The 27,958-nt window shown below is 42.2% G+C and overlaps 1 protein-coding gene across 7 annotated transcripts in view; it reads right to left on the minus strand.

The window, feature by feature from the left end:
• Positions 1-27,958, minus strand: part of LOC111661217 (uncharacterized) — a 54,870-nt gene that overhangs the window by 19,855 nt on the left and 7,057 nt on the right. For 4 of the 7 annotated variants that reach the window (XM_023414719.2, XM_023414716.2, XM_023414715.2 and 1 more), the window contains exon 2: positions 5,845-5,882. In XM_023414719.2, coding sequence (XP_023270487.2) covers positions 5,845-5,882 — 38 coding nt within the window. The remainder of the gene's footprint in view (positions 1-5,844; positions 5,883-27,958) is intronic. The other 3 variants (XM_023414720.2, XM_023414717.2, XM_023414714.2) reach the window with 1 other exon arrangement.

Raw genomic sequence — 27,958 nt, forward strand, 5'->3', positions numbered from 1 at the left:
TTAACACAGCTTGCGTCAGAGGTCTCAGGATTTGGATGCAGAACCACCTCTCAGTGTGGGAATGTTAAACTCTCATGGTCAACAGAGGACAAAAAAATCTTTGTTGTGTGTGTGTGTGTGTGCTCATATTTTGTATTTAAATAGAGCAGAGTAGTTATTAAGTATAAAACAGCTGAGCTCTTCCCCACAGCCTCGTCATTGGTGGATTTTCCTGAATCGAAGCGCGGCGCAGCAGCATTGTGCGAGCGATAACATAGACAGTCTCTCAGTAAACTGATGTTCTCAGCTCACATCTTTAAGCATTTTCCTGAAGCAAACAGTTTACACAATGATAACTACCTTCTATCCATCCATCCGTCCATTTTCTATACCTGTTTATTCATGGTCACAGGGTGCTTTAGCCTCTCCCAGCATGCAGTGGGCCAGATGGAGGCTACATAACTGCTTCTCATTGTGGTTATTTTCTTCTTAATTTCTATAGATATATTGCACAGTCACAGCAGGAGCATGCTACCAATCATTTCGCTACATACAGTAATATAATCTTATAATAAGAGCAGCTGTTGAGGATGTATTCAGAGAAGAAGAGAAAAATCATATTTTCATAACTATGATTGTGGAGTTCAGGAGGTTTTTCATATTTTCTTCCAAGTGTGAAGGCCTCTTAAAATGATGAAAGTTTATCAGTGGCATAATAGAAAGCAGTGAGGGGGGGTTTTAAGAGCTGTGAGATCATCTTGCAAAGAGCTTTTATTTTTTAAAGAGTTTCATTACTTTGGAGTCACAGTTTCAGAAGCTTTTTCACATTTGAAATATTATTCAGATCCTGGTGGGAAACATTGAGGTTTTGGCATGAAATTGAAAAACATGAAAGAAACTGAATAGTGGTGAATTATCTTAGTGCAGCTTTTAAGAAAATGTCTTTGTGGTTTCATTTTCCAGAAACTTCATTTCAAGTCTAAAACCCTGGTTCAGAAGAAAAACACTAATGGCCGATAAATTACACCAGAGCTTGCAGCTGAATCTCAGTCAGGTCCGTTTGTGTTCTCCATCCCCCTTCCGTTCGACTTGTGTGAATCTGGAAAGCGTCTATCCCCGGAGGAGATCTGAGAGGAGCACTCAGCATTGATCTTACTTTTAGTGGAACCGCAAACAGGCTGATGTTTCAGCTAATGTGCCTTTCACTGAGACTAATGCAACAGGGATGTTTTCCTGTGTTCAGTGTGCGAATGCGAGTCCGGTTCGATGAGCTCATACCTTTGATTATCGTGTTCACTGTTAAAACGTTGTCTGTCGTTTGTCCGTGATGTAAAGTTTTAAGGTGATTTCACACCTCACCTCTTTGCCGCAGTTTAAACAAACTCTCATACATTTAATCTCTCAAAGGTGACTTTTGAGGTTTTTGTTATGTATCCAGGAATGATTAAGGAGCGTGGTAAAGTAATCAATGAAGATAAGTTCATATAGTAAACAGGGAGTCCATGCTGAATTATTAATGAGCTCATATAAAACTAATAAAAAGTTCTTTGTAAATGTTTTATTAAAAAAATCGTAACAACTGATGATGGATTTGTGCATCATTTGTTGTGATGTACTTCCTGTAAAACTAATTGAAATCCCAACAGAGCCATAATGTGGAAAAGGAAGAGACAAATCAGATCCAGGCCTGGTTCTTCAGGGACTCTCTAACCTGCATCATCTAAACTACAGAGTTGCAGGATCGTATGAGTTTGTTAGCCTTGGTAGCAGCGTGGCTTCATGTATTGTCCACCACTTTGGATGGATTGTGATGAAATGTGGTTCAGGCATTCATGGTTCCCAGGTATGGTTCCCTGTACTCTGTGTTTAGCTGAACTCAGATGGTGAGCATGGTAAATATTGTACCTGCTAACCATCAGCAGGTTAGCATGTGAGAATGTTAGCATGCTGAGGTTAGCATTAAGCTTAGTAAAGTACAGAGTTGCCAGCATGACTGTGGACTCTTAGCCTTGTTTTAATCTTCATCTGAATCTGGATATACTTGGAATAGTTACAAACTTAAATCGTTCATATCATCAATCATAAAAATCGTTAAAATAGACACAAATAAATGGACACAAATCAACCATCAGTCACAACATTTGTCAACAAAAAAATGAGAGGAAAACTATGTGAATGCTGCAGTTTCTACAGATTCATTAGCTGAAGCTACATTTTTCCATCAGTTTGCTCTTCGTTGTCTTTCTAGTTGTAGTTTGTTATTCACCAAGAGAGCTAAACTACAGGTGTGTGGTCAAGATCTGTTTGTAGTCTTCAGTAAGCAACTGTGCCATGCTCCGTTTCTGTCTGAGCCTCGTAATAATGTGTTCTTTTCACCTGTAGTCTGGAGTTATGATTTTTTTTGTCTCGTGTTCACAGCCTGTAGTTTCATTCTATAATGTGTGTTAGCGTTTCCAATCTGTCCGTTTGTAGTGTTTTACAGTCTGAATCATCTCCCCGAGCTGCTGTTTTATATTGTATCAGGTCCCTCTCCACCTGCTGGCCTCAGTCTCTCTGCAGGTCTATAAATTACACAGAGGAGTCATGTTTGAGGAAGTAAACAACTGGAGGGCCGCCATGGGATCAGCGTTCCACAGGAGCAACACTTGATCAAAATGAATTCTGCTACTGATCCCATGGCCACGACGAATGTCAACACTGAACCAAAAAAATATGAGGGGTGGCAGAAAACCACAGGGTTTGTGGGAAATGTGGTCCTAATTTTAAGAAAGTCACTGGAGGTAGCTACTAAAGGGGCTACAGGTCATTTCCATCTTGGTTTCACATGCATGCTGTAATTAACTCAGCGGTGATATAATGATGTTAACAAATAAACCTTTAAAATATTATACAGTAGTGAAACTACTGGTGCGTGACGGCCTTCCAACCCTCGTGTGGGAGGAAAAATGACAACACTAAAGAAAAGAAAGCAGCAGCCAGTGATGGAAAAACAATAAGATGGATGTCTCTGTTTTTGTCTCCCTCTCTTCTCCCATTCTTTCTACTGCTCTCTCTCTCTCCCCAGGGTCCACAGCTGAGAAGTGATACATGGCTCAGTAATAGTCTGAGCCCTGGGGGGGGACAGCGGCTATGTGGCCTTGGTAAGAGACTATCAACACACACACACACACACACACCTTCACACCCAGTCATGCACGGCCAGTCACGAGAGTGCAGGCAGACACACAGGAGCACACACAGGTTTGACTAATATGAGCTTCTGAAGGCTGAAACCATCTGAAACAGCAGAACTTTTCAACTGAAACCAAAAACTAGTGACTCGTCTGTTGTGTTGTCTCTGTGCTGCGGAAACCGTGGGTTTAAAATAAAACAGTGACAGTGAAACAGTGAGGGTAACATGTTGACTTTCAGCTCTAATTTGAAGGTGTTGACATTTAGGTCATGAGCAGCGCGTAGGATCTGGAGCTCTTTTCATGCATAGCTCACAAGCATCCCTGGGCAAGAGCAAGTGGTCATACATCCACCATGTTTACCTGCTTATCATGCAGGAGGAGCCTTTCCCTGCGCAGACTGGGTGAGAGACAGGGTACACCCTGGACAAGCTGGCTAACTATCACAGGGCTGACACGTGCAGACAGTCCATTCACACCTTCGCCAATTTAGAGTCACTAATTAATCTCGACTATGGACTGTGGGAGGAAACCGGAGCTCCCGCAGACTCAGGGAGAGCATGTGAACTCCAGACACAAAGGCCCAAGCTGTCTGGAAGATTCAAACTCAGGACCTCCTGACTGTGAGGCTGCAGAGCAAACAACAAGTAACATCAACTTTCTTGGTTTTTCTTTTTTAGACTATTCTTTATTGTTTTTGCTCTCCTGGCAGAGTTAGTATAGAGACAGGCATGAAATGAAGCAGGAGAGGGATGTGTGAGGTGTAACAAATCATAGCAGGGATGTTGGAGTTATATTGTGTGCCACTTGGCCTCCAGGACGGCCACTCATATTTAACATTTCTCTGACTGTCTGAAGTCCAGCTCTCAGACATCCCTGGTGGTTCTCTGCCAGACCGGCACAACCGCCAGCTTCAGTCTGGTCTGCAGGAGTAAAACAAATAATCAGCTGGTCACTGATTTAAAAAAAAAAAAAAATACACAGTAGTAATGTGGATACCCTCAAATAAAAGCTGAAAGACAACACTTTAACCCAGCGGACATTAAAAGGGTACTCCTGTGACAGAATCAGACTCATAGGCAGTTTTTAAAAAAATTTCATCTGTTTTATTCCTCACATTCTTCTTCTTTGTCAAAACCTGGCACGTACAATACCCATAATGCATTTCAACCCCCAATAGTTTGGTTGGATATTCGGGTGTGTTGTACTAGTAGAAGCAAATTTAGGCCCAATCCCAATGTCCACCCTCATGGACTCAAAGACTTTGAGGCGCATTCCCGTTAAGTCCATGAGGGCTTAGTGCTGTCCCACTGTGAAACCATCAAGTGCATGATGGCTCTCTCTCTCTCTCTCTCTCTCTCTCTCTCTCTCTCTCTCTCTCTCTCTCTCTCTCTCTCTCTCTCTCTCCCTCTTTCTCTCTCTATCTTTCTCTCTCTCCCTCTCCCTCTCTCTGTCTCTCTCTCTCTCTCTCTCTCTCTCTCTCTCTCTCTCTCTGTCTCTCTCTCTCTCTCTCTCTCTCTCTCTTTCTCTGAGCCCTTTATGCACACTTTCTGTAAGTCTGCATTTCTGCAGACTTTTCCAGAGGGAATTACCCACAGTTCATAGCGTTGTGAAGTTAAACATGGGCACTCACTGGCAACAGCCAAGGCCAGAGGCTTAATGTTTTAGGGTTGTCCGTCCCATTTTCATGAACATGATATCTCAGTAACACCTTGAGTGAACATCTTTGACATTTGACACAAACGTTCAGTTAGAATCAAGGATGAACTTAGTAGAATCTGGTGGTCCAGGGTCAAAGGTCAAAGTTCACTGTGATCTCACAAATCACATATTTTGCCATCACTCATGAATTCATACACTAATTATGACAATTTAACTCGATCTAGATAGACAGATAGATAGATATTTATCCCCTAAGGGAAATTCATGAATGAAGGATATAATTAAGTGATGACATTTTGTGTCTAAATGCTCAAAGGTCAACTTCACTGTGACATCATAATGTTCTGCAAAATCACTTCTGGTCATTTGGTCATTATTCTATGCTGTAACTCAGGAAGGAGAGATTGTGACCAGATTTACATTTTACAACCATGAGGTGGTGATTCTAGTTTCATTTTCAAGCTTGTCATCTTCAGACCCAAGTTGTATAGCCAAAGATTTGTGAACAGACTTTGATGTGTAAAAAAAAAAAAATTCCACACACATTCCAGTGAGCTGCAGCACAGAGACAAAACAACAGAAACTGACACTGTCCTAATACCTTCCAAATGTTTAAACACACACACACACAGACAAATTCACCCTGCACACATTGTGAATCCGTCTTTTCTTTCAAAGTTTAGATCTGTTGACCTTTCTTGAGGCCGCGGCCCGGCCGTCTAACAGCAGGAGGCAGTTCTGGGTGAGTAACAGCGCTTCTTTTTCTCACCTCTAAAAGATTTGAGGAGACATGAAATGACACTCTCTCTCTCTCACACACACACACACACACACACACACACACACACACACACACACCCCACCACCATGTCTGTTTCTGACTGTTCAGATAGAAGAGGAGAGCTGAGGACACCAGCACTGCCGTCTTTTGTATTCAGTCACAGTGGCTTTCAGCAAAATGGGAAAATAGATTGAGGTGTGCAGAAATGATGGAGGCATTAAAAAAGAAAAAAAAAAGATAATAGCATTTTACCTGATCCCCATCTTTCCGTACCGGCACCGCATCCACTGCTGGTGAGGCAAAGAGAAAAAGAAACAGAGAGAGAAATGAATTTAAGATAATTTCATTATCAGGTGTTGTGATAGCTACAGGTATCAATCCATGTGCAGAAAACACAGATGCAAAAAATATCAGCCCTGAATACACAATTGCTTTGTCTCGACCATCTGTGATAGCAGAGGAACAGGAAGATAGAGGCGTGAGCGAGGAACGCTGACAGAGAGAGGGAGGAGGAGATAACGGTATGTCAGGCTGATGCAGCCTTCAACGTGCTCGCTGAGGGAAAATGACAACGCTGTCCAGTATTCCTCTCTCACACTCACACACTCACACACACTCACACACACAAACACACACCAAGCTAAAATTAGATTAATTATCCACGCCAAGCTTTGGCACACAGAGGGCACAGCCAGTGTGAGTCATGAAGGCCAGAGATGATTCTGAAATATTTGCGGGTGATGAAAGGGGAAGCCATTCTGCCTGTTACTATCATAGGAAATAGAGAGCTGCTTTAATAATTTAGTGGTAATGAAATAGAAAACAGAGGCTGTTATTGTCTGGCTGAGGAGAAAAGCCAGACTCTGGGGACTGTGACGATAGCTGACGTTACCCTCTCCTCATATTACATGATGACCTTGAGTGTGACCTTAACAGTATTTAGTTATCTAATGCAGCATGTGAGGAGCCCTCATGTGACTCTGGGTAATCACTGTCCTCAGTGTCTGTGTTCACACTGTGCAGTGACAGTATTCCAGCCTAATCAGACTGATTTGCTTTGATTTGTTTTGTTTTCACTTCATTATCTCCTCAGACCTCGTCCTCACGACAGCAGTTTTTTTCTTTAGGAGACGTTGGTTTGTTTTTGTCCCTACCAATTAGTAGTGAGGGACATTTCATATCCATCACATCAGCATTAACTTAACGTTTGTCACGTCAGTTAAAGGGATATGTCCATTTTAGAGTTGTTATTTCTGTAAGTCTGCAACAAACAGCTTGTCATCAGCACTTGCCATTTTTCAGGCTGTTTGTGATACTTAATCCTTCGTATGAGGCTCTGACTTGGTAACCAAACCTGAAAAATGGACTGAATATAGACAGAAAATAATAATAATAATAATGCTGTCAGTCTAATTCATCTTTAACTTTGTTAATTGTGCATTTTGTCTCCTTTTTGTAAAATGAATTACACTCACATACGAGTGTAGGGAGGTGGAGAGAGAGTCTGTGACCATAACTGTACAATTAAACTACATTAATATTGAAAAGGTAAAAATGAACCCATGAATGATAAACTCTGCCATCACCTTATTATTATGTGTGTGTAATTATTGACATAATATCAATATTTCTAGTTCTAATATTTAAAATATTTTATATATTTTTTTAAATATCAGTTATATGTGAAAATATAATAATATAATAAAATGATAAAATACAAAAAAACATTTAAAAAAAAAAACATTTAATATAAAATATTTAATGTTTTAAGTGACAAACACGTTTTCATGCTCTCATTGTGATGTTGAGGTTTGAAGGCCGGCAGATTTTTGATCATTCACTGACATGTAATTAGTAATGTGTTTACTTGAATTAATTATTTGTGCTCCCTGATAACTGAATTGTGTTTTAATACGTTTAAAACTGAAGTCAGCATTTGTTAGCAGTAAGATAGAAGCTGTTTTCATGCAGAGATGCATCAGTTCACTGGACTTATTCTTTATCTCAATGGTTTCCATTCGTCCTTGTCTCTCTGCACTCTGTCTCATACAGTTTTGATGCAGATGTTGTTTTCAGCTCCGTGTTAACTCTTTGGTGCTGCGCAGTGCAAAATACACAGTGGAAGTTGTCACGGACAAACTAAATGTGCTGGCCGGGTTTGATGCAGTTTTAGTTTGATTTTGGACTGAGATATCTGGAGGTTTAAAATATAGGATAATATTCTCTGTTCTGTAAGTCTGTATGCTCGACAGGTGACGCACTTTTGAGTGTGCTTCTGTCAAATGTCAAGACGTCGCCTCACTTTCCTGTCACCCGGCCCACAATGAGCGAGCAGCACTTTTATTACAGATGTGTAGACGGGCAATAACACGTAGTCTGGAGAAAATGACACCGGGATTAGTGTGGTGCGTGTTAGCGGTGGAGGGATATCAGTCGGTATCAGTGGCGGCTCAGAAGCTAAATGGGTTTAGATGTCGAGTGTGAGGTCAGCGGTTGGATTCGCAAAAACAAACAGAAAAAGTCAGGAGAGACAAGTGAAGCAGAAACACTCACGGCCACAGATGACTTGCTGAGGCTGGGAGTGTGTTGGAATAATGTTTATTTGAACACTGTCAATCTGTTAAAGGAGAATCCTGTTTGTGTTTGCACATGGAAACATCAGTCACATGAGTTCTGATCCTAGACTTGATGAACCTGAATATGTGGAACTATTCACAACAAAAACAGGAATACTTTGGTTTAAGATCAAATGAACATGTGTCAGATTCAGTTTGCACAGAGAGGAATAGTTAATCAGAAAACACAAACAGTATGATTAGTTATATACAGTAATCTAAGTCAAAATAGATCAAACCTAAAAAAAAAAAAAAAAAAACTAATTAAATCTAATTAGTATTTACTTTTTTCTGCCAGTGGAGGAGTGAGTTTTATTGGATTTAGTTGCAGGACACTCATTCTACATTTGATGCCAGTAGCAGTGTTGAAAAGGCTGAATAATTATCACTCCTCTTGTTTATCCTCCATCACTGTCAGTTTGAATGGAGAAGCCAGGTGCAGAACACATACGGTACCTGCCAACATGTGGATTTGAAAATATGGGAAATACTACATAATAAACACATAACAAGATTCATTTACATTTTGTAAAATTTGAATTCCATCATATAACCTTTAGATAAACATTACATGAATATACAATTAACTCGTTTAGTTAAACTTGTTAATTGAAATGAAATTTGTTAATCAGTCGAACCAGCCTGAACACTTGAATCAGGTTGTGGGTTGCCAGGTTGTCGCAACAGATGGGTTGTGTATGTAATGTCTGGATTGTGTGTCTAGCTTGCGTTTCATACACAATCTGGCAACATGGATAACGTCAGACAAACATTAAAGGTATGGATCATTAAACTGAGTTCAGGCAGCCAGACTTTAAATGAAGGTGGGACGCCAGAGAGTGAAACACCAGCCCGCACAGACAACAGACACTGATCGGGATCTTTTGAGAACTTTAAATCACGTAACCGGGGATATGAATAACTGCTCGGTGGCTTCCCTCCCACTCTGTCTGGCGAGCTGCGCTGGCTGCTCCCGCTATGACTCAGAGCTGATGTGGTTCACCTGGTCGTCCTGGGCCCTGAAGGCTGTAAAAGCTTGCGTCCAGCTGGCACCCACCCTGTGTGTTTGCCCTCTTTGATTTGGCAGCGTTCAACACTTCCACAGCACAATACAGCATCTCTCACCTCTCTGCATCCAGGCCTGAAAGTAATGAACATTTTCACATTATTCTCACATTAAGCTTTAACCGGCAAATGTTCTGACTGATGAACGACTTCAGCAGTTGGTCAATGATCAGTATTGTCGATATTAATTTTCTAATCGACTCTACACGCTCTGCTGTCACTGCTGATTTTTGCTCTCTGAACTCCAGCTACATCTGAATAAGGACTTCTTGTTTTGTCTCAATCTGCCATCCAGGTTGTGACAGTGTTTTTCCATGTAGGCTTAATATCCTGAACATAAACAGAGACAGGAAATGACTCATAACCGGGACACCAGTGTGTGCATGTAAATACACTCAGTCCTCTCACATGGATCCCAATGAATCGATTGAATCCAGCGTTTCTTCTCTGAATTGCCATCTTATATCGCAGCATTAAGACGGGTGAAGATGAAATCTGTGTCCAGTGTAACACTGAGAGCCAGCGCTAAAATTAGATTAATTATCCACGCCATGCCTTGGCACAGGGGGGGCACGACCTGTATGAGTCAGCGAGGCCTGGGATGTTGAAGGATATTAGATTTAAGTGGTGATGAAAGGAGAGACTTCCCCCTCGTTAACACAAATTATAACTTACATCTCTAATATCTTGCGGTAAGAAGTGAGATAAAACGCTGCTCCCGCTGGATCCAAGACGCTGCAGGAGACAGCGAAATACTCAAAGTCAAGTGCTATGAAATTAGCCGAACTTCAGCTACAGAAGTCGAGATAAGGGTGCTTGTGTAGAAATTTGCTTAAGTTGTTGAATATCACCACGAGATTGTTTCGAGCGGGTTTTTTTCTCCACATCTCGTCGCTGGAGCAGTTCATCGCTGGAGGCTTAAAAGTCCTCCTCCAGCCCCCGTCGCCCCTCTTTCATCTCCTCTTTGATGAAAGGCTGATTGAAGTGGATTTAACAGCCGAAATCAATAAGGCAGCCTCGACTCACTTACCAGTCTACTTCGCACTAAATAGCCGATATTTCTTATGTATTGTATTCGCAACATATGGCCCAACATCCACATCGATGCCGTCCGCATTGATTTCGTGCTGTCTGCCAGGCCCCGCTGAAGGGAGCGCTGCCGATCGACAGAGCCTAAAAATACCTCAGCCTTCATACTCCCTTCAATGGAGACTTAAAGCTTTCCATCCAAATCAATATCAATAAATCCCCTCTGGGCAATGGGCGGAGGTGGTGGGGGGAGGAGGAGGATGGGGGGGGTAGTTGTCACTGTTCACAGGTAGAAGATACAGTCTGGAGATGTTGTGTGTCACCTCGAGGGACAAGACATGACAGCTCTGAACCGAAGTCGCTCCAAGAGATCGATTGGTACAGGGTGAAAGAACCGACTGTGGAGCTTGATTTCAAAATGTTATGTTTCCATTCGGATTCAAACAATGACTTACAATCTCTAAAATGCTGCTAGTGTTACTCGCTCTTGTTGATACCTGCCTAAAAAGTCCATGACGTGAAGACATCCAAATTTTCCAGCAGCTATTGCAGATAAGCGAAGCTGCTCTGCCCTGATATATATATTCATTTTCATTTCAGGTTTGTTTTATCAGGCCTGTCCACTCGCTCATGATACTTTTCCTCCCGGGTGAAGCTGCAGAGAGGGTTTTCATATCAGAAATCGTTGTAGACATCAGCGACGCTAAACGTCAGGTTTTGGTTTCAGTCCCGCTGAATCAAACAGCGAGGGCTTCTTTGTGAAGTCGCCAGTTAGCGTCAGCATCAGTGACAGAGAAATCCATCACCACAGGGAGGGAACAGAGAACACAGGAGCAGAAAACCCGCCAGAATGTGAAGCAGCAAAACACCTTACTGACTGTGTTTAATTCACTCTCTTGGCCCCAAGTTAAACTTGCAATAATCAGTTTTTTGTCAACTTATGGGCAGCAAAAAACAAATGAACACAACATTGACATACCATCATCCATTAGCAACATGTTTGTTGTTTCATTAGTTTTTAGCTCCGTGTTTGGTCTCCACCAGCTCCTGAGGGAAACATCTGGCTCTTTAGCTGCTAAATGCTCCGCTGTGTTCGCCAGCCGCTCTCTGACTGTGTCTGTCTGCTGTCTGCTGTTTGCTGTTTGCAGTGATGCGGCTGAAAAACGTTAATTTAATCAGTGACAGAAACAGTGAAACTGCGTAGATCAATCTCGATACTGCGCTGCAGAACTGAGGTTCAGGAGATCCTTTGTCCCCACTGCCATCAGGTTGTAGGAAGTGGCTCATGAACTGGACTAATTTAATTATTATTGTTAATATCTATCTATCTATCTATCTATCTATCTATCTATCTATCTATCTATCTATCTATCTATCTATCTCTGAGGGGAACTGCAGCTTCAGATGATGATGTTGGATCGTCACTTCCAGAGACACCTCTCTCACACTGTTTTCACATGTTTCCCTGTTTTATGCGGAGGGGTTAGATTTAGGAAGAGATCGTCCTTCATCAGTAAAGGTGACCAGTGTTGACTGTGACCGGTGCTCCCAAGTGTCAAGAGCCACACCCCACCTCCACACCACCAATGGTGAAGACCCACTAATGCGGCGCAAAGCCAGGTCCAACCTCATTACTTTTCTACTGACAGGAATGAAAGCACTCTCAAAAGCATTGTGGGATAACAGGTGACACGAGAAAAGGGAGGGGCTGAAAGTTTTACTGAGACACGGTGGAGGTGATGTGAATACGGTTTATTTTCAGTGGGTCTACAGGCGTTTTTGTAGCAAGATAACAACGTCGTGCAGCTTTGCTACTTAAATATCTTTTCTCTGATGAAACAATAACACTGCTGCTGTTTGTCTGTGGTCAGAACTGACTCACAAACCCACAGCTGAGAGCAGCACACTCAGGCCTGCTCTCCAGAGACTGTCTATAATAACACCTTCTAGGTAACACACAGGAGAGAGGTACCAGCTGAACGAGACAGTGAGTTTACACAAACAGAAAGAAAAAAAAAATCCCACCGCAGAAAATGACTCCCACACTGAAGTTTAAGATTAGAGACTGGAACAATGTGAGAGCATCAGACAGAGGAGGAGAAGGAATTTCCTTTTCTGACAGTTTGAGGTTCTCTTTGATTTCAGAAACCACATTAAATTCACTGCAGAGCCGGTGATTCCTGAGCCGACCCACACCCACACATGTCTACACACACAAACACATTTCATAACATCATTCAGGCCTGACCCAGTCGTTTGGGTGAAGGACAACATTTCTGGTGTGTTCAGATGACTTATTCAACTCTCTCTCGCTCTATCTCTCTCTCTCTCTCTCTGTTAATGAAAGACGTGCAGTCTTAGTCATGACTCTGCTCTCTGTGAGTACATTTGAGATGCGACCCAGGGGATCCTGGAGGCCATTTACTCCACACAACACACCCACCCACATGGAGCCACACACGCACACACACACACACGCGCGCGCACACACTGAGGCACAGACAAACCATGGACCTCTGGAGTTGATGGAGCTCCTCGCCGGAGCCACAGGGGAGGAAGGAGAGGGTGAGAGAGACACAGGGGGAAGATGAAGGCTCTCAAGAAGACAGAGAGAGGAACAAAACCAAGAGACTGTTCGAAGCTCGAAAACCGCGGGGCAGGGGGTATGTCGAGGAAAGAGCAGCAAGGGCTGCTGGGAAAATAAGATAAAGCAAAAAAGCTAGAAAGACAAGAAGAGAAGGAGTGGAGGGAGAGAGGGAGTGGTGGTGATCCAGCTGTGATCACATTGATGCAAAAATCAATTATAGTTTCAGAAGAATACAGAATTCATCATTTCTGTCATAAAAGAGCTTTTTTAAGTCACATTTACTCGACACCTTCCTCCACGACAAACCTGTCAGTGAATTCAAATTCAAATTCATCAAATACTTTTTCAGAAGAATCCCCAAAAATGTGCAGGTATTTCATTAACTACGTCAAATTCATTTGATAGCAGACTTATTATCAAGATTACTCCCTGGTGATTGACAGAGCTGAATTTGTTTTTTAAGATTTGCATACATCATTATTCTTGCACTGTAAGAAAATAGAAACAGAACATCAGTAAAATAAGAAGAGATTGTGGGAAAATGTGGGAAATAATCCAAAGTCTTTACTGAAACAATGGCAGCTGCTTGGACTCATAAGACTAGTAAGTTTGTACACCAATCACTGTGTTGCCATTTGATGGGCGTTTACCCAGAGTTCCCTGCAGTACCTGGAGGGCATGCGGCCTGCTCCACAGTCATTACTGTCACTCACTGACCATTTACTCTCTCTCTCTCTCTCTCTCTCTCTCTTTTTCATCATCTGTGTTAGTCTGTGAGATTAACGTTGATTTGATAACTGCACTTTACGACAGAGCACAATGGTTCAAGTGAAGTGGTTGTTCATAGTGACAAGCACACACACAGAGAATAATCTCCCAACCATACAGCTGTTTTTCCTTTGTTTTGGTTTTCCAGCCAGAACTCTGCTTTCATCAGTCTGGTTTCCAGCCACAACAAGCAGCTGTTTTTAGCCCTGAACCTACAATAAACACGCAGCACACGCTACCTGCCCCCCGCCACAGAGCGAACAGAGATGTGTGACTAGCTAGTGAACATAGTGGAGCGTTTAGCAGCTAAAGAGCCAGACGTTTCCCCCGGGGAGTTGGTGAACACCAAAACAGAGCTGGAAGGAGAGGGATTATTGTGTGAGGTGGCCAGAAACACTACTCTGAATGAATGTTAATGTTGCTGTGTGTGTGCGCGTGCGTGCGTGCGTGCGTGCGTGCGTGCGTGTGTGTGTGTGTTGGACAGGCCATTGTTTTACAAAGCCCAAGTTGTGTTTTCTATATCTGGGAGGGCACTGGGTTCAACGAGGGTCTGCGTGACGTAGATTTGTCATCTTCCCATGTTTGCAAGCGTCCACACAGACAGTACGTGCTGATAGGGGTGTGAACATGTCTTTGTATGCAGACATTCGATGTAGTGTAAACAGGACCGCCAAACGTTTGCCACAAAATGAGTTCAGTACCACGCAGCTCTATCATCAGTATATCTGTTTGCTTATGGAGTCAAACTCAGGCTAAGCTAATCTCATGATTTTCTTCATTTATTTCTACAATAATTATCGATGAATCACTTTTTTCTCAACCAATTGATTGATCTTTTGTTACATTCAATGTCAGCAAATACTGAAGAGTGCCACAATCCTTTACACCCAGGTTGACGCCATCAGACCACTTGTTTGTTTGCTCATCGGTTCAAAATTCATAACACATAACTGAAATACTGGGACCAGATAATGTTTGGCATATTTACTTGAAAACTATTGTTGGATAATTGTTGCAGACTCATTTTCTGTTGATCAACAGATTTATAATCAGACGACCAAATTCTTGTTAATTTCCATCAATGATTTGTTGTGCAGCAGATTCTTTCCACCAGTAAGTTTTGGAGATCTAATTATGTGACTGGTTTTAGGCAAACATTGATGTGAAACATGCTAATGACTCCTCCATGAATTGTACTTGGTAATTAATCTGAGTCAGAGTTTGTTTATGAATTAAAGAGTGTTTTATGAAGCTGCGGCGTAATTTTTTGCTTGTTAGACTGTGCATCACGCAGCTCTGAGCCTCTGAGGTTTCGGTACAGTAGGTGTGAGGCTACTGCCCTTTGAGGAAAAGGTCATCTCTGTTTGTGCACGTCTCCAAAGTCTCTGCAGTGGAGTTGAGAAAAAACACACAAAGACCATCAGATATAAAGGGAAGGGGCTTCTTCACGTAGGTGTCATTAAAAATAGTTAAAGGTCCCATATTGTATAAAGGTAGATGTCCATGTGTTGTTTGATGATAAAGCAGGTCTAGGTTCTATATTAACACTGTTAAAGTATCAAAGCGCTCAGTCCACAGAGAAATGCACACGGCCTGTATTCAGAAACTGAGCCTTAAAACAAGCCGTCAGGCCTTCTGTAACTTTGTGATGTCACAACACCCACCCACCTGAACCCACCATCCATCCTTGCAGGATTTGGTTTCTAGTCGGCTCACACACCTGTTGTTTCTAGAGCTTTAACACTGTTTTTTCCACATAAAAAGTGGAAGCACATCTATGCTTACTTCCTCATTGAGAAATTCTGGATCATGCCTTTGCCCCGCCCACCACTCTGCTTGTGCTAGGTTGACGGACACATGAATCCCTGGCTGTCTGAAGCTGTCATCAGTTCACTGCAGTGCAAGGTGGAAATACTCAGTCATGTTTCACTCATGATATGTGTTACAAACAAACACCATATGGACATTAACAAGATTAAACATTTGATTTCCATCAGAGGGGATCTGCAACACCCATGAAACATGTCATATTCTCAAACTGTTTACTGTGGCAATCAGTTCTGTTATGATTAGAAAATAAAGTGTTCTAATTTACATAATTGGCGTGCCATTTTTAGTTCAGGTCATTAATTTGCAAAGCCATAAATCTAAGTAACAGGTGAGTAGGTGAGAAAAACAACAACAATAAAAACATGAACTTTTTCTCTCAAAAAAAAAACCCAAACTTTAAAAAGATTGAGATTCGTGTCTGACTGCAGCTAAACTTCACCTCACAGACCACTCAAATACTTGAAAAGAGGCGGGTTAGATTTCCATTGTGTTTCCAACCACGCAAATCAGCTCCACAGTTTTCCTTTTGATTGCTGCTGTCCTTAGAAAGCCCCTGCCACATTCTCCTCAGGCGTCTCCTCTGTAGTCTGCAGATTACGAGGCCATGGTTGGTGTAGATGTTGGTGCTGCTCGCTCTAATCTGTTTGGCAACAAAGCCGAAGGTCTAAGGGAAGAAGAATCTGAGACATCAAAGTATGACGGAGAAGCGCTGCCTGCCAAATGGCCTGCTGGAGCCGCACGCTTCATTTAGCCAGTGAGAGTTTTTATCTCAGTCAATCTGCTCCACGGTCTTGGCAAACGTACTCGTGTTCTTTTTTAGTGTCAGACCAACATTTTTGAGATTTACGCTGAGAGACGGAGCCAGAGAGAGATTTGGGCTACTTTATTTAATCTGTCTTCAAAGCTACACCAGAAAAGATATTTATGTAGAAATACACCCATTTTATGAGCATTAAAACATGAAGAGGAGCAGCAGCAGAGAGGAAGGCCTTGTCTCCAGTCCAGCTGCAAATTCAACTTTTTTTTTTTTTTTTTTTTTTTTTTTTTTTTTTTTTACTACAATAGTATTCTGCTGTGGAGAGCTGTGTGGCCATTTCTCTGCTCACAGGAAAGTGGGAATTACAACGTACAAGCAAAAATCCAAACTACTGCTGCAACATCATTATCTCTGTCCTCTCACATCTTTTAGTTTACGGCTGCAGCTATTTGTTATTTTCAGTATCTGTTGATCTTAGACTGTCCAGCCAAAAGGAATTACAGTCACTTTATCAAATGCCTCAAAACAACATGTGTCTACGTTCAGGTGACAAAAGCCTCTTATGTTCGTCCCTGTCGTCACCTGGGTTCAAATTTAACTCGGTAACCAAGAAAGAAAAACACGAGCGCCTGGTGAAAAAGCAGCAGTCGAGGAAGGGATGAAGAGACTGAAAGGGCGGATGTTGTGTTAAATGTGTTACATGTAAAGTATTGACTGGCTTAAATGGCTCTGTAAGAACTAACAAAGCTGTATTACTGCACCACAGGGACACAGGTGGGAGAGGGGGAGGGTAGGAACAAGAAGGGAATGGGAAGGGAGAGAGAGATGACAGAGAGGAAGAGTTGGGGAGATTAGAGGAGGAAATATGAAAAAAATAAAATATGTAATTTAGGGAGAAAGATCACAAGAAGCATTAAGCAGAGGAAGGGGGGAGGTGATGGAGGGGGAGGGAGGGGAGGCAGAGGTAAAGGAGAAAAGGTAAGAGGAACGTAAAGGTGATCAGCTGGGTGGAAAGAGAAGAATCTGCCACAAACAAGCCATCATCCACAACATGCTACACATGGACACATGCACCTGCACGTGTACACTCACACAAACATGTGCATGCACACGCACACAGTGAATGTCTAAGGAAGGGTGGCATTGTGGGATGCTGCAACAATAGGTCCTGACAGCTCTCTCTGGCAGACCCTCGCCTGTCTGCTGCCATCGCTCAGGGCTGTGTGTGTGTGTGTGTGTGTGTGTGTGTGTGTGTGTGTGTGTGTGTGTGTGTGTGTGTGTGTGAGAGGTGACACACGGTCTGTGACAGTGATCCGAAGTGAAGTCTGGAGTCTGACTCACCTCCGCTTCAGCGGCGGACGCTCTGAACCGACACCAAACACTAAGGGAGTCCTGCTCACCATGGCTTGTTGGGGTAATACCTCCATCCGTCCGTCCATCCATCCATCCATCCATCCATCCATCCGTCCATCCTTCTGTCTGACTGTGTGTGTGTAGCATTTTAGATGATGTCTTAGGCCACCCCAAATTCCCACAAGCCTCTGAGGGTTTCTGTTTGGTATTTGACGTCCCAAAGAAAAAACACAATGTTCTTTTTCCTCTTTCAATGCCATTATTTAATCTGCTCATAAAAAAATCTTGTTTTTTCATTCACATACAACAAAATGTTTTACTCCTCAGTACACCCTACTGAGATAAACTAACTAATATCCAGTGCATGAAAGTGATGTCGGAAGCATTTATCACACGTATCATCAGCCTTTGCTGGAGAAACATCAGAAACCTTATGAAGACTTTCAAAGCATTTAGCTAATCTTCTGTCTGAAACGTCCATATTAACCACCAGGAAGTTTCACTCGAACAGTGTCCCAGGTTAACTGTGAATTTTTTGATAAATAATACTATCTTAACTTGTTAAATTTAGTGTAACAACCTACAGAACCTGTAGTGATGATCACCAGGCTGCTGACAAGTTCAAATCATTTTTCTGTGATTTACGACCGCTGTGTACTCTAACCTTTTTTTTTTCTTTTACCTTAACTTTACATATTTATTTAACACTGTTGTTGTATTTTCACATAGGTCTGTGATCACCCTAAAAGGGCACATGTCAATGCGCTGCTCGTTTACTTCCACTGGCTGCCCGAATCAAGTTCAACTCACTAATGCTGCCTTCAGAGTGATTTCTAGATCTGCAGCCGTTTACTTGAACTCAATCATACAGGCTTATGCTCCGCTCGGTCCCTGCGTTCCTCCAAGGAATGTGCTCTGACTTTGTCATCGCTGCACACAAGACAATCACAATCCCAGACGAGGGTTCTTAACCATAGTCCGATCGCCCTGTCGTCACCCTGTGAAATTGCCGGTGATAAAATCTATTTGTCATCTTACTGGATGACAAATAGATTTTACGGCTATGTTCAAACAAAATTGACAACACAAATAATGTGTTACCACAAGAAGCAGCAGGATAAGAAACCAAACTAAATGACGTGGTCTGTCCGTCTGTCGTTCACAGCGCAGCGCCTACATACAACAAGCAGTGCTTCATTACAATCAGCGGATGGGAGTGTGTGTGTGTGTGTGTGTGTGTGTGTGTGTGTGTGCGTGCGTGCGTGCGTGCGCGCTCGTGTGTTGCAGGCATGGTTATATGTGGTTATTTCCGTGAAACTGTTACCGAATGCTATCAGAGCAGGAGCGTCCCTCTCTATCTTCAAGAATCTGTTGAGGCTGATCTCTTCAGAGAGCACCTCCTCTCCTAACAGCTCTAACACCCTCACATGTCCAGTCAGCACTTACTGTACATTTTCGATGCGCTTCTTTACCTGATATTTACCTGATTGAACAGGTTGAACTGAAGCTTTAGTAATGTCCCTCACTTGTAAGGCGCTTTGGATAAAATCATTTGCCAAATGAGTCAATGTAAGGCGTCCTGTCTGAACCATGTTCCTGCGCTTTTCTGTCCATATTCTAAAATATATGATCATGTGCTGGACATTAAAACACACACAGCTCCCATGAAGCTTTGACAGCATGTGAATGGCCAACAAAAGCCACATCTTCCCACTGACAGAAGCTTTGTTTTAACAGTTAAAGACTAGCGATAATAGCTTATGTGTTAATTCCTGATCAGCCGCGGTGACTGCCATGTTGGAGCTCATATCGCGCTGCTAATATTGCTCAGCCCGACTGAGTAACACACATATTACTTCTGCAAGTCGATGATATCTTTTACAGTCTTCTCACTGTGAGATCCTGTGAAGACACTTTTACACGCGGGGTAAAAAGTGTAGTTAAATTTGTCTTCGTGAGTTGATGTTTCTGCCTGCTGTTTAGCCTTCCCCCGGGCAAACTCTAATTCTGTTTCTTAAACTCCCAAAAAACAGTAAAGCTTTATCCAGCCAAGCTGCTTAAGAGGACTCAGAGTCCAACGCTGATGGCTGAGCTATTTTTTGGGGGGGGGTGGGGGGGTTCTTTTAAACAAAGACTCCTCCCCTACATGGATTATACTGTAGGAGGCACGAGGAGACATGCATTTAACTTTGTATCAACAGTTTGTGTTTGTTCCTTTCCTATTTCACCATGGCGGTACCTTCATGCACAAAGCCAGGTCCAAAAAGAAATGGTTCTCTCAGTTTGCCGTGGGAGACCTTGAGAGTCCTCACATCATCCCCACTTCTGGGATGAACTGGAACTGGAACTGTAAGCCAGACCTCATCACCCAACACCAGTGTTGGATCTCACTAATGCTCTTTATAGCAAATCCCATGTAGCCATGTTCCACAATGTGGTGGGAAGACTGAAACCAGAGGAGAGTGGTGGTCGGTTGTAGCAGCAGATCTAGTTTTTGAGTTGTTTGGATTCAAGATCATTTGGTTGATAAAGGCTGTTCAGTTTACTTAAATAAGATAAAGGGATTATTTTCATGATGAAACAACCCCCTCCTCTCGCTCTCTCTCTCTTTCTGCCCTTCAGGTCAGAGATGCTCATGGCCCCCTGTCAATCAAATCATTGACCAGTCGCCTCACTCGGTGTATCTGTCACCCTTTGACTTGGTAGCAAGGATCACACGATCCATCTGGTCAAGTGTACGCATGCGTGTGTGTGTGTGTGTGTGTGTGTGTGTGTGTGTGTTTATCTACACACACACAGACACACACAGCATTTAGTACACAGGGCATCTGTCAGTCGGTCTGTCAGCGGAGGCAACATGGTCAATATTTAGGAGCAGGGAAGGGAGAAGGGCTTTCCTGTGTAAGGTGATACCTCAAACACACCTGACAGAGAAGAACAAACAGCAGAGTGTTAAATTGTTTAAACAGGAAGTAGACTTTGGAGAAGACCTAGATCCTGTCAGAGGATACTTGGGATTTGTACAGACGGTGAATTGTGTCAAACTGTAGTGGCTGCCTCTCCACTATCTCTGAGTTATGGCTAATTCATTGTGTTATTGTAGCGCGGCCTGTATGTCAAATGCCATCCGGATATTTTGAAGTTGATACATATGTTCTTCTTAATTTGCAGTAATGTCCAAGATCTATAGCAGTTATTGTCAGTAGGGCACCAATTAAAGGATATCTATTAATGATAAGGCTTGAGATGCCTCTCTTTATAGGCAGAGGTGCACCAGGCAAATGTTTGTGGCCCCCATGGGAAATAGGGGCCCCCTGACGGCCCCTCATCTCGGCACATTTTGCAATGACAACTATAAACTCCCTTAAATCTTCCATACACACAGAGTGCACTGCTGTTGCCCGAAACCCCCCCCATGGGGCCATAGCTAGCGGTTACCCATTGCCTGCATGTGAGGCGTTTATGGGACATCTGTAAATTGTAATGTCTGTATAGAGTAGGTAGTAATAAATTGGGAGGGGGGACCCCCAAGGCAAAGAAGGATCCGCACTGTTTATAGGAGAAGTTATCATTGTTGCTGTACATACACCTGCTAACACATTAACTACAACATTATAGACTGCTATAAACCATTACTTACATATACTGCTTCTACATGCTAAATAGTGGATTTAAAGTGTTACTTTTTTTAATCAACAAATCACTTGAAAAGACCAAAACCAACAATGAATGTATCGTATTAACAAGTTTTGTTTGTTTATCAAAGCCTGATATATCTTATTACTCCGTCCCACACACACCGTCCTGCTGCTGGAAATATTCACTGGAAATATTCACTAGAATATCCACCACTGAAAATAGTCCCCAGTAAATGTAGGATTTCCTCCTGCTTGAGTAACTTTTGCTAAGATCCACAGCACTGGGAAGTTAGAAGGTATTGAGATTAACACATTATCGATAATGGTAAGAGAAATAAACATCCATCTAGGATGAAGGAATCCAGGTTAAAGGACTTTGTTATGAGTCTCATTGTAAGGCAGTTATGAGCAGAACTGTAAAGTGCTTTATAAATGTTATGTCGTTTTCGAGATTTGCTGCAAACGGATAAACAGGACTGAGTCTCCCTGTCAGAAGCACTAAGTGAAGAACCAGACCAGACAGTATGACCTAACGAGACACACTGTGCTATCAAAGTATGTCGAGAGCCAATAGATAAGCTTTAGTGGTCGTCTTGATAAACGTTTTTTGTAAATGGACAGCGTGTGCTGGGACAGACTCCAGCCTCCTGTGACTATGGAGAGGGTAAGTGGGTTACGACAGTTAATTAATTAAGAAATGTGTGTGTGAGGACAGTTTTAGGCTACATCCACACTGATTCGTCGCATCTCTTTTGCTATACGTTTACACCTATTGGCCACACTACTCTGGAGTTTTCAAGCCTCTAAAATGGAGGCTTTCGGAAACACTGCTGACCCTGTTTTAGTTTGGGTCGCAGGGTTGCGTTTTATGCTGGGCGGGCAGAAACAGACCTTTAGAAACAATGACGCAGATGTATCCTTTCATGATTCATTCATTCTTCTTATCATGAGACTCTTTTCCGGTAGAAGATAAATGGCATCAGACAGAATGGTCATGTGTTTGCAGGTGTTTCAGGATTATTTCTCATACACTTAAACACTTGTCTGGATATTTCTGTTCTAAATTGCTGTTTTGAAATGAAAACAAATTAGTGTGGACATTACCTTAGCTGCTGAAGCCTGCAACAGAGCCCGAACTTAGCCTCCTCTTTAAAATATTTGCAGGATGTCTCACTCTGTCAGTGTAGATGTATAAATCTCGTATATGTGTAAATAAACTCATCTTTTGAGCCTGAATCATTTCAGATCAGTGTTGAATGCAAAGTAAACGAAACACTAAAGAAGATGCAGAATTATAGAAATTAACTTGAATTCAACATGTCTATTTTTACATCTGCACAAAGCAACACAGAACAGTAGAGACTGTAAACATGAGCCATGTGCAGTTCACTGACATCACCTTACAGGAATCTTGAGTATTGAAATTTAAGCAGTTACCTCTGAGTGCCATTTAGAAAATGTGAAATTGCCTGCTGCAGCTTTTAGTTACTTTCCAAGCTGCTTGTCACATCTAAAATTCATCTGGCACGGCAGCTCCGGGCCTCCGTGTCCGCAGAACCATTGTGATGCAAATTTAGAGGAGAAAACGGGAAACGAGAGACTCAGAAAAGACGAGCTTGAAGGAGGCATCACCTTCTTTTTCCATTACTGGCCTGAATCGATTTGGTTAAAAATAAAACCAGGACGACTCCGCTCTGATCCCGTCGCATTCGCAGACGACCGCACGGGCCAAGTGTCACATCAGAGGCGACTTGCATTATCCGACCTGTGTTTATTTATGTGGAAATGGAGCTCCTTTCTAACAAACTGTGAGTCTGCTCTTCACTTTTAGTCTAAGCATCTCACTCTGTCTCTGTTTCCTGCCAACTGAAACACAACAGCCAAAACAAAGCTTCACTTACAGACTGATGGATCTGATTACATCGCAGTTGGTAAAAACATTGGCAAACAAACGCCTGCTTAATGTATAGAATTCATTATTAATATCTTTGTGATATTGATATTTTACACGAGAAAGACGACAGTAAATCTGTACGACTGATGGTCGTTAGGTCACATTTGGAAGCACAAAATAGTGGTTTTCATATTTACATGTCACTAGTCATTTGTCTGATGTACCATTCACTATTATGAGCATGTAAAGTGTGGCTGCACAGCTAACCTGTGTAACGCTCCAATATTACTGCTCATTGAGCCAGCCAATGCTGTATAATGACCATGCTGAAGCAGGAAATCTGTTAATTAAGGGCTTCAGGGTTGAAACGTGAACGAAATATTCATGAATCCCACTCAGAGGTGACTAAATCCCCTTATTCTCTCTCTTTTTTTTTTTTTTTTTAATATTTCCAGCTTTTTTTTGCGTCAAATGAATTACACTCTCTCTCAGCTAATGGTAATTGTTCGAACCCTTATATTTGTCCCTGTTATTAAGACTGAAAGGTGTCGAGCATCAGGCTGACTGACCACCAGGTGGAGCAATTCTAGAACAGCAGAAAACCAAAAACATGAGCACAACTGATAACACTGCAATCAGGCTTCATCATAAATTTGTAAGTCAATTGTGAACAAGTGTACTTCCTGTTCAGACGTTATCTGTGAGCCAGCTGGCAATGTACACACGCCTGAAAATGTGAGACCTGTGAGTGAACTCAACGCACAGTAACACTTCACCCACACAATGCGTGTGTACATTGCCAGCTGGCTCACAGATAACGTCTGAACAGGAAGTACACTTGTTCACAATTGACTTACTTAAACAAGTTCCACTAAACAAGTACAAGCATTGATGAAACATATATCTGACATTTCATACATAAAAACTGGTGTTGATAAAATAAGAAAATCATGGTTAACAACAGAAACATCTGAACTGCTCAATGCGTTCACATACTTTCAAGCAGCACTGTATATGGCTGTGGTGGATCAGCAACAAAGCCACTCAATATGGGTTGCATATCAGCACCAACGTTGGTCCGTGAACATTACAGAGAATGCAAAAACTTCAGTTAGTTGTTGGAGGCGGGTGCACACACACCTCTCCAAAATCACAGAAAACCTTTCCTCTACTATGAATTTCATTCACTCCTCTACAGTTTTGTGACTCTAACAGATTGAAATATATCTCGATCTCAGTTCCTCAGTTTGAGCCACATATTGATTTTATATTATATATTCATATTGATTTTATTTAAATTCAATTCAGTTTTATTTGTATAGCGCCAAATCATAACACACATCATCTCAAAGCACTTTACAGGGTAAGGTCATGACCTTACGATATTATAGAGAGAGACCCAAGAGTTGGCGACAATGGGGAGGAAAAAGTTCCCTTTAACAGGAAGAAACCATTAACTGCTAAACCCAACGTTGACATTTCATCACCTATATGGTGAACATCTTTGCAACCAGTTGGCTGTTTACACATCGAGGAGACAAAGGAGCATCATAAGTGTTCATCTGGCCAATGTAAATCACTCTCACTCTCATCCATTTGTTTTCTACACAAACTCCTTAGTTTGTTCTTTAGAGGCTAAGTGGTCCACTATGTTCACCAGCTTGATGCTAACATCGTGTACCGTTTGATGTTGTTGCAATAAGAGTAAACCAAGACAGTAAAGTTATGGACCGTTATGTGGATTTATCACTACATACGACACTTTTCACATAGTTATTTGATCCATTGTTAATGTAAAATATTGGTTAGAGCAGCTTTAAGTAGACATTTTGTGTTAATCAATTATGCTCATGATTTTATTGCTGTTGAAATGTTATGATTTATTTGTAGGAGCGTATAATGTGGCTGGCTTTTTAGTGTGCATGACTGTGTCCTGACTGTCAAACAGCATCACCTGCTATTAGACCCTCAGTGAGAACAGCCCGTCCCACTGTGCTTCACTGTGTGACCTTGTGCTTTTTTTTACTACATGTTTTATCGTCAGAAGCACTTTTTGAAAACACAAAAAGATGTTTTGAAGTTGAATGAGTCCCTGCCTTTCTATGATGGTGACCAACACCTGATCCCCTGTTTTGCAGTGTCCGACTGCAGCTGCACTTCACTACGTCAGCGTGAACAGGAGAGCAGCAGTAGTGAGGAAGACATGCAGCCTCAAACAACCTCCATGCTGCTGTGCCTATTGTCAGCCACTAAGGCTGGATTTGGATGGAACTCAGGCTTCAGCAGGTGATGGATGGAGTGAAGCAGCAACAACACAATCACCTGCAATATGTTTATTCTCTTACAAAAGGAGGGAGGAGAAGCCTGCCTGTCTGCTTTTGCCTTATTTTCAATTCGATTGACAACAAGTCATTATCGGTAATTTGACGGAGTGCAGAAGCATCTTATTAGCTGCTAAAATGCGCTGCAAACCACAAGTCAAAGCATCAGCCGTCACAGACTCAGCTGAAGCACAAATCTCATCCGTTCTGAATTATGTTGCTGCTTGCGGCTGGATATTAAAGCCCTGCTCACTCCTTTTCTGTGTTGCATAGCAGTGATGCAACAAATCAATCACAATCTACCCTCCTAAAATGTCATGTTTGACTAAAAGATCTCAGCTCAAGCTTTCGACTGCATCTCACAGTCTTCTTCAGTGGACAGAGTTTGCTCAGCTGTCAGGGAGATGGTTCAGTATAAAACTAAAGTCATGTGAGAGTGGGAGAGTGTGGTTATGATCCACCACAGCCATATACAGTGCTGCTTGAAAGTATGTGAACGCATTGAGCAGTTCAGATGTTTCTGTTGTTAACCATGATTTTCTTATTTTATCATCACCAGTTTTTATGTATGAAATGTCAGATATATGTTTCATCAATGCTTGTACTTGTTTAGTGGAACTTGTTTAAGTAGCCCAAAAACTACATGAAACATGGAATTAGTGTATGTGCAAAAGTAAGTGAATCCCCAGCTGCACGGGTTAAGTCAAGCAGGTAACAGACTCAGGTGAAATACATGTGAGTGCTTGATTAATCATTTCAGTAGACCAATGAAATGAGACATCCTTGTGAAAGGGATTGGCCTGCACTAATTAAAAGAGAGAGGAAACCAACCACTCCCATACACATAGGAAAGGAGATATCCGAGGACATGAAGAAGAGGGTAGTGACAGCCCATCAGTCTGGGGAGGGATATAAGACCATCTCCAAAAGATTCCAGCTCAATCCATCGACTGTAAGACAAATAATTTACAAATGGAGGGCCTTCAACATGACAGCAACTCTGCCTAGAAGTGGGCGCCCATCAAAACTATCACCCAGAGCCACCAGAAAAATAATAAATCAGGTAAAGGCCAACCCACACATCACCTCTACAGAGTTGCAGACCTCTCTGGTAGCATCTGGGACAAATGTGCATGCGTCTACGATCAGACGACAATTGAATAGCCATGGCATTCATGGGAGGGTTGCTAGATTAAGCCTCTGCTCTCAAAAAAGAACAAAGCTGCCCGTTTCAACTTTGCCAGAGAGCACTTGGACAAACCAGAGGCCTTCTGGGAGTCCATTCTCTGGACAGATGAGTCTAAAGTAGAGTTATTTGGTCACAATTAAAACCGCCATGTTTGGAGAAAAGCCAACACTGCAAATGAAGAAACGAACCTCCTCCCAACAGTGAAGCATGGTGGTGGAAATGTGAAGTTCTGGGGCTGCTTCTCTGCTTCTGGAACTGGGCGACTCCATATTATCCAAGGAACCATAAATTCTCAGGCATATCAACAAATTCTTGACCAGAATCTCCTGCCATCATTCAAACAGTTGAAGCTGGGACGAAAATGGATTATGCAACAAGACAATGACCCGAAGCATTCCAGCTAAACTACAAAGGAATGGCTTCAGAGAAAGAGGATTCGTACTCTGGATTGGCCCAGTCAAAGTCCAGATCTAAATCGCGAGACCTGAAGAAGATCGTACATGCAAGATGTCCCTCCAACCTCTCTCAACTGGCTGAGTTCTGCAAGGAGGAGTTGGCAAAAATCCCCATAAGCAGATGCGAGAGACTGGTTAGAGGCTACGGAAGACGTTTGGTTGAAGTAATGGCTGCAAAAGGAGGAGCCACAAGCTACTAATAGAAGAGTTCACATACTTTTGCACATGTTACATTTTCAGTGTTTGTGAAATAAACCACATTTGTTGAATTACATAATGGAAAAATATCTCTTTTTGTGTGTGTGTCCAGTATTTGGAAAGTGTGCTTTACAAATTAGGATTTGGATGTCTGTTAAATAAGGTTCTTTTAATGTTTTTTACAAAAACAGTGACCATCTCTGGAAGGTTCACATACTTTCAAGCAGCACTGTATATGACCACCTGTGATCACTAGATGGTTCCATCTGCTGAGGAAGACCAGGAAATGCAGTTCAAAAGCTGCAGAAATAGCTAGTAAGTGGACCTTGAGTTAAGTTTTTTTTTTTACTACTGCCTCCAACATCAAAACTGAACTTTAATTCTTCAAGTGGTGAAATCCAAGTTAATTCTGTAGAGATTCCTGAAATATCTGGTTATCAGTACTCAATAAAATCTCTGGTGAGTGTTCCTGTGGAGACTGAGTGTTTGTGTTTTAACTGCCCCCTTCTGGGTATGAGGCTGTGCTGTGATAAATCTACTGGACCCAATGTTGATACTGTTCTCTTACCCTGAGGTACAGTAACGTACCTTGCTTTTGAGTCCTGCCCTCCCCCAAATGAAAAGAGCAGATACTCAGCGTGTTGACCTGGCCTTATATCTACAGTCT

The sequence above is a fragment of the Seriola lalandi genome, unplaced genomic scaffold, assembly GCF_002814215.2.
Source record: "Seriola lalandi dorsalis isolate HSWRI2012SDOR001 ecotype SW California unplaced genomic scaffold, Sedor1 jcf7180002054538, whole genome shotgun sequence".
Classification (NCBI taxonomy): Eukaryota; Metazoa; Chordata; class Actinopteri; order Carangiformes; family Carangidae; genus Seriola; species Seriola lalandi.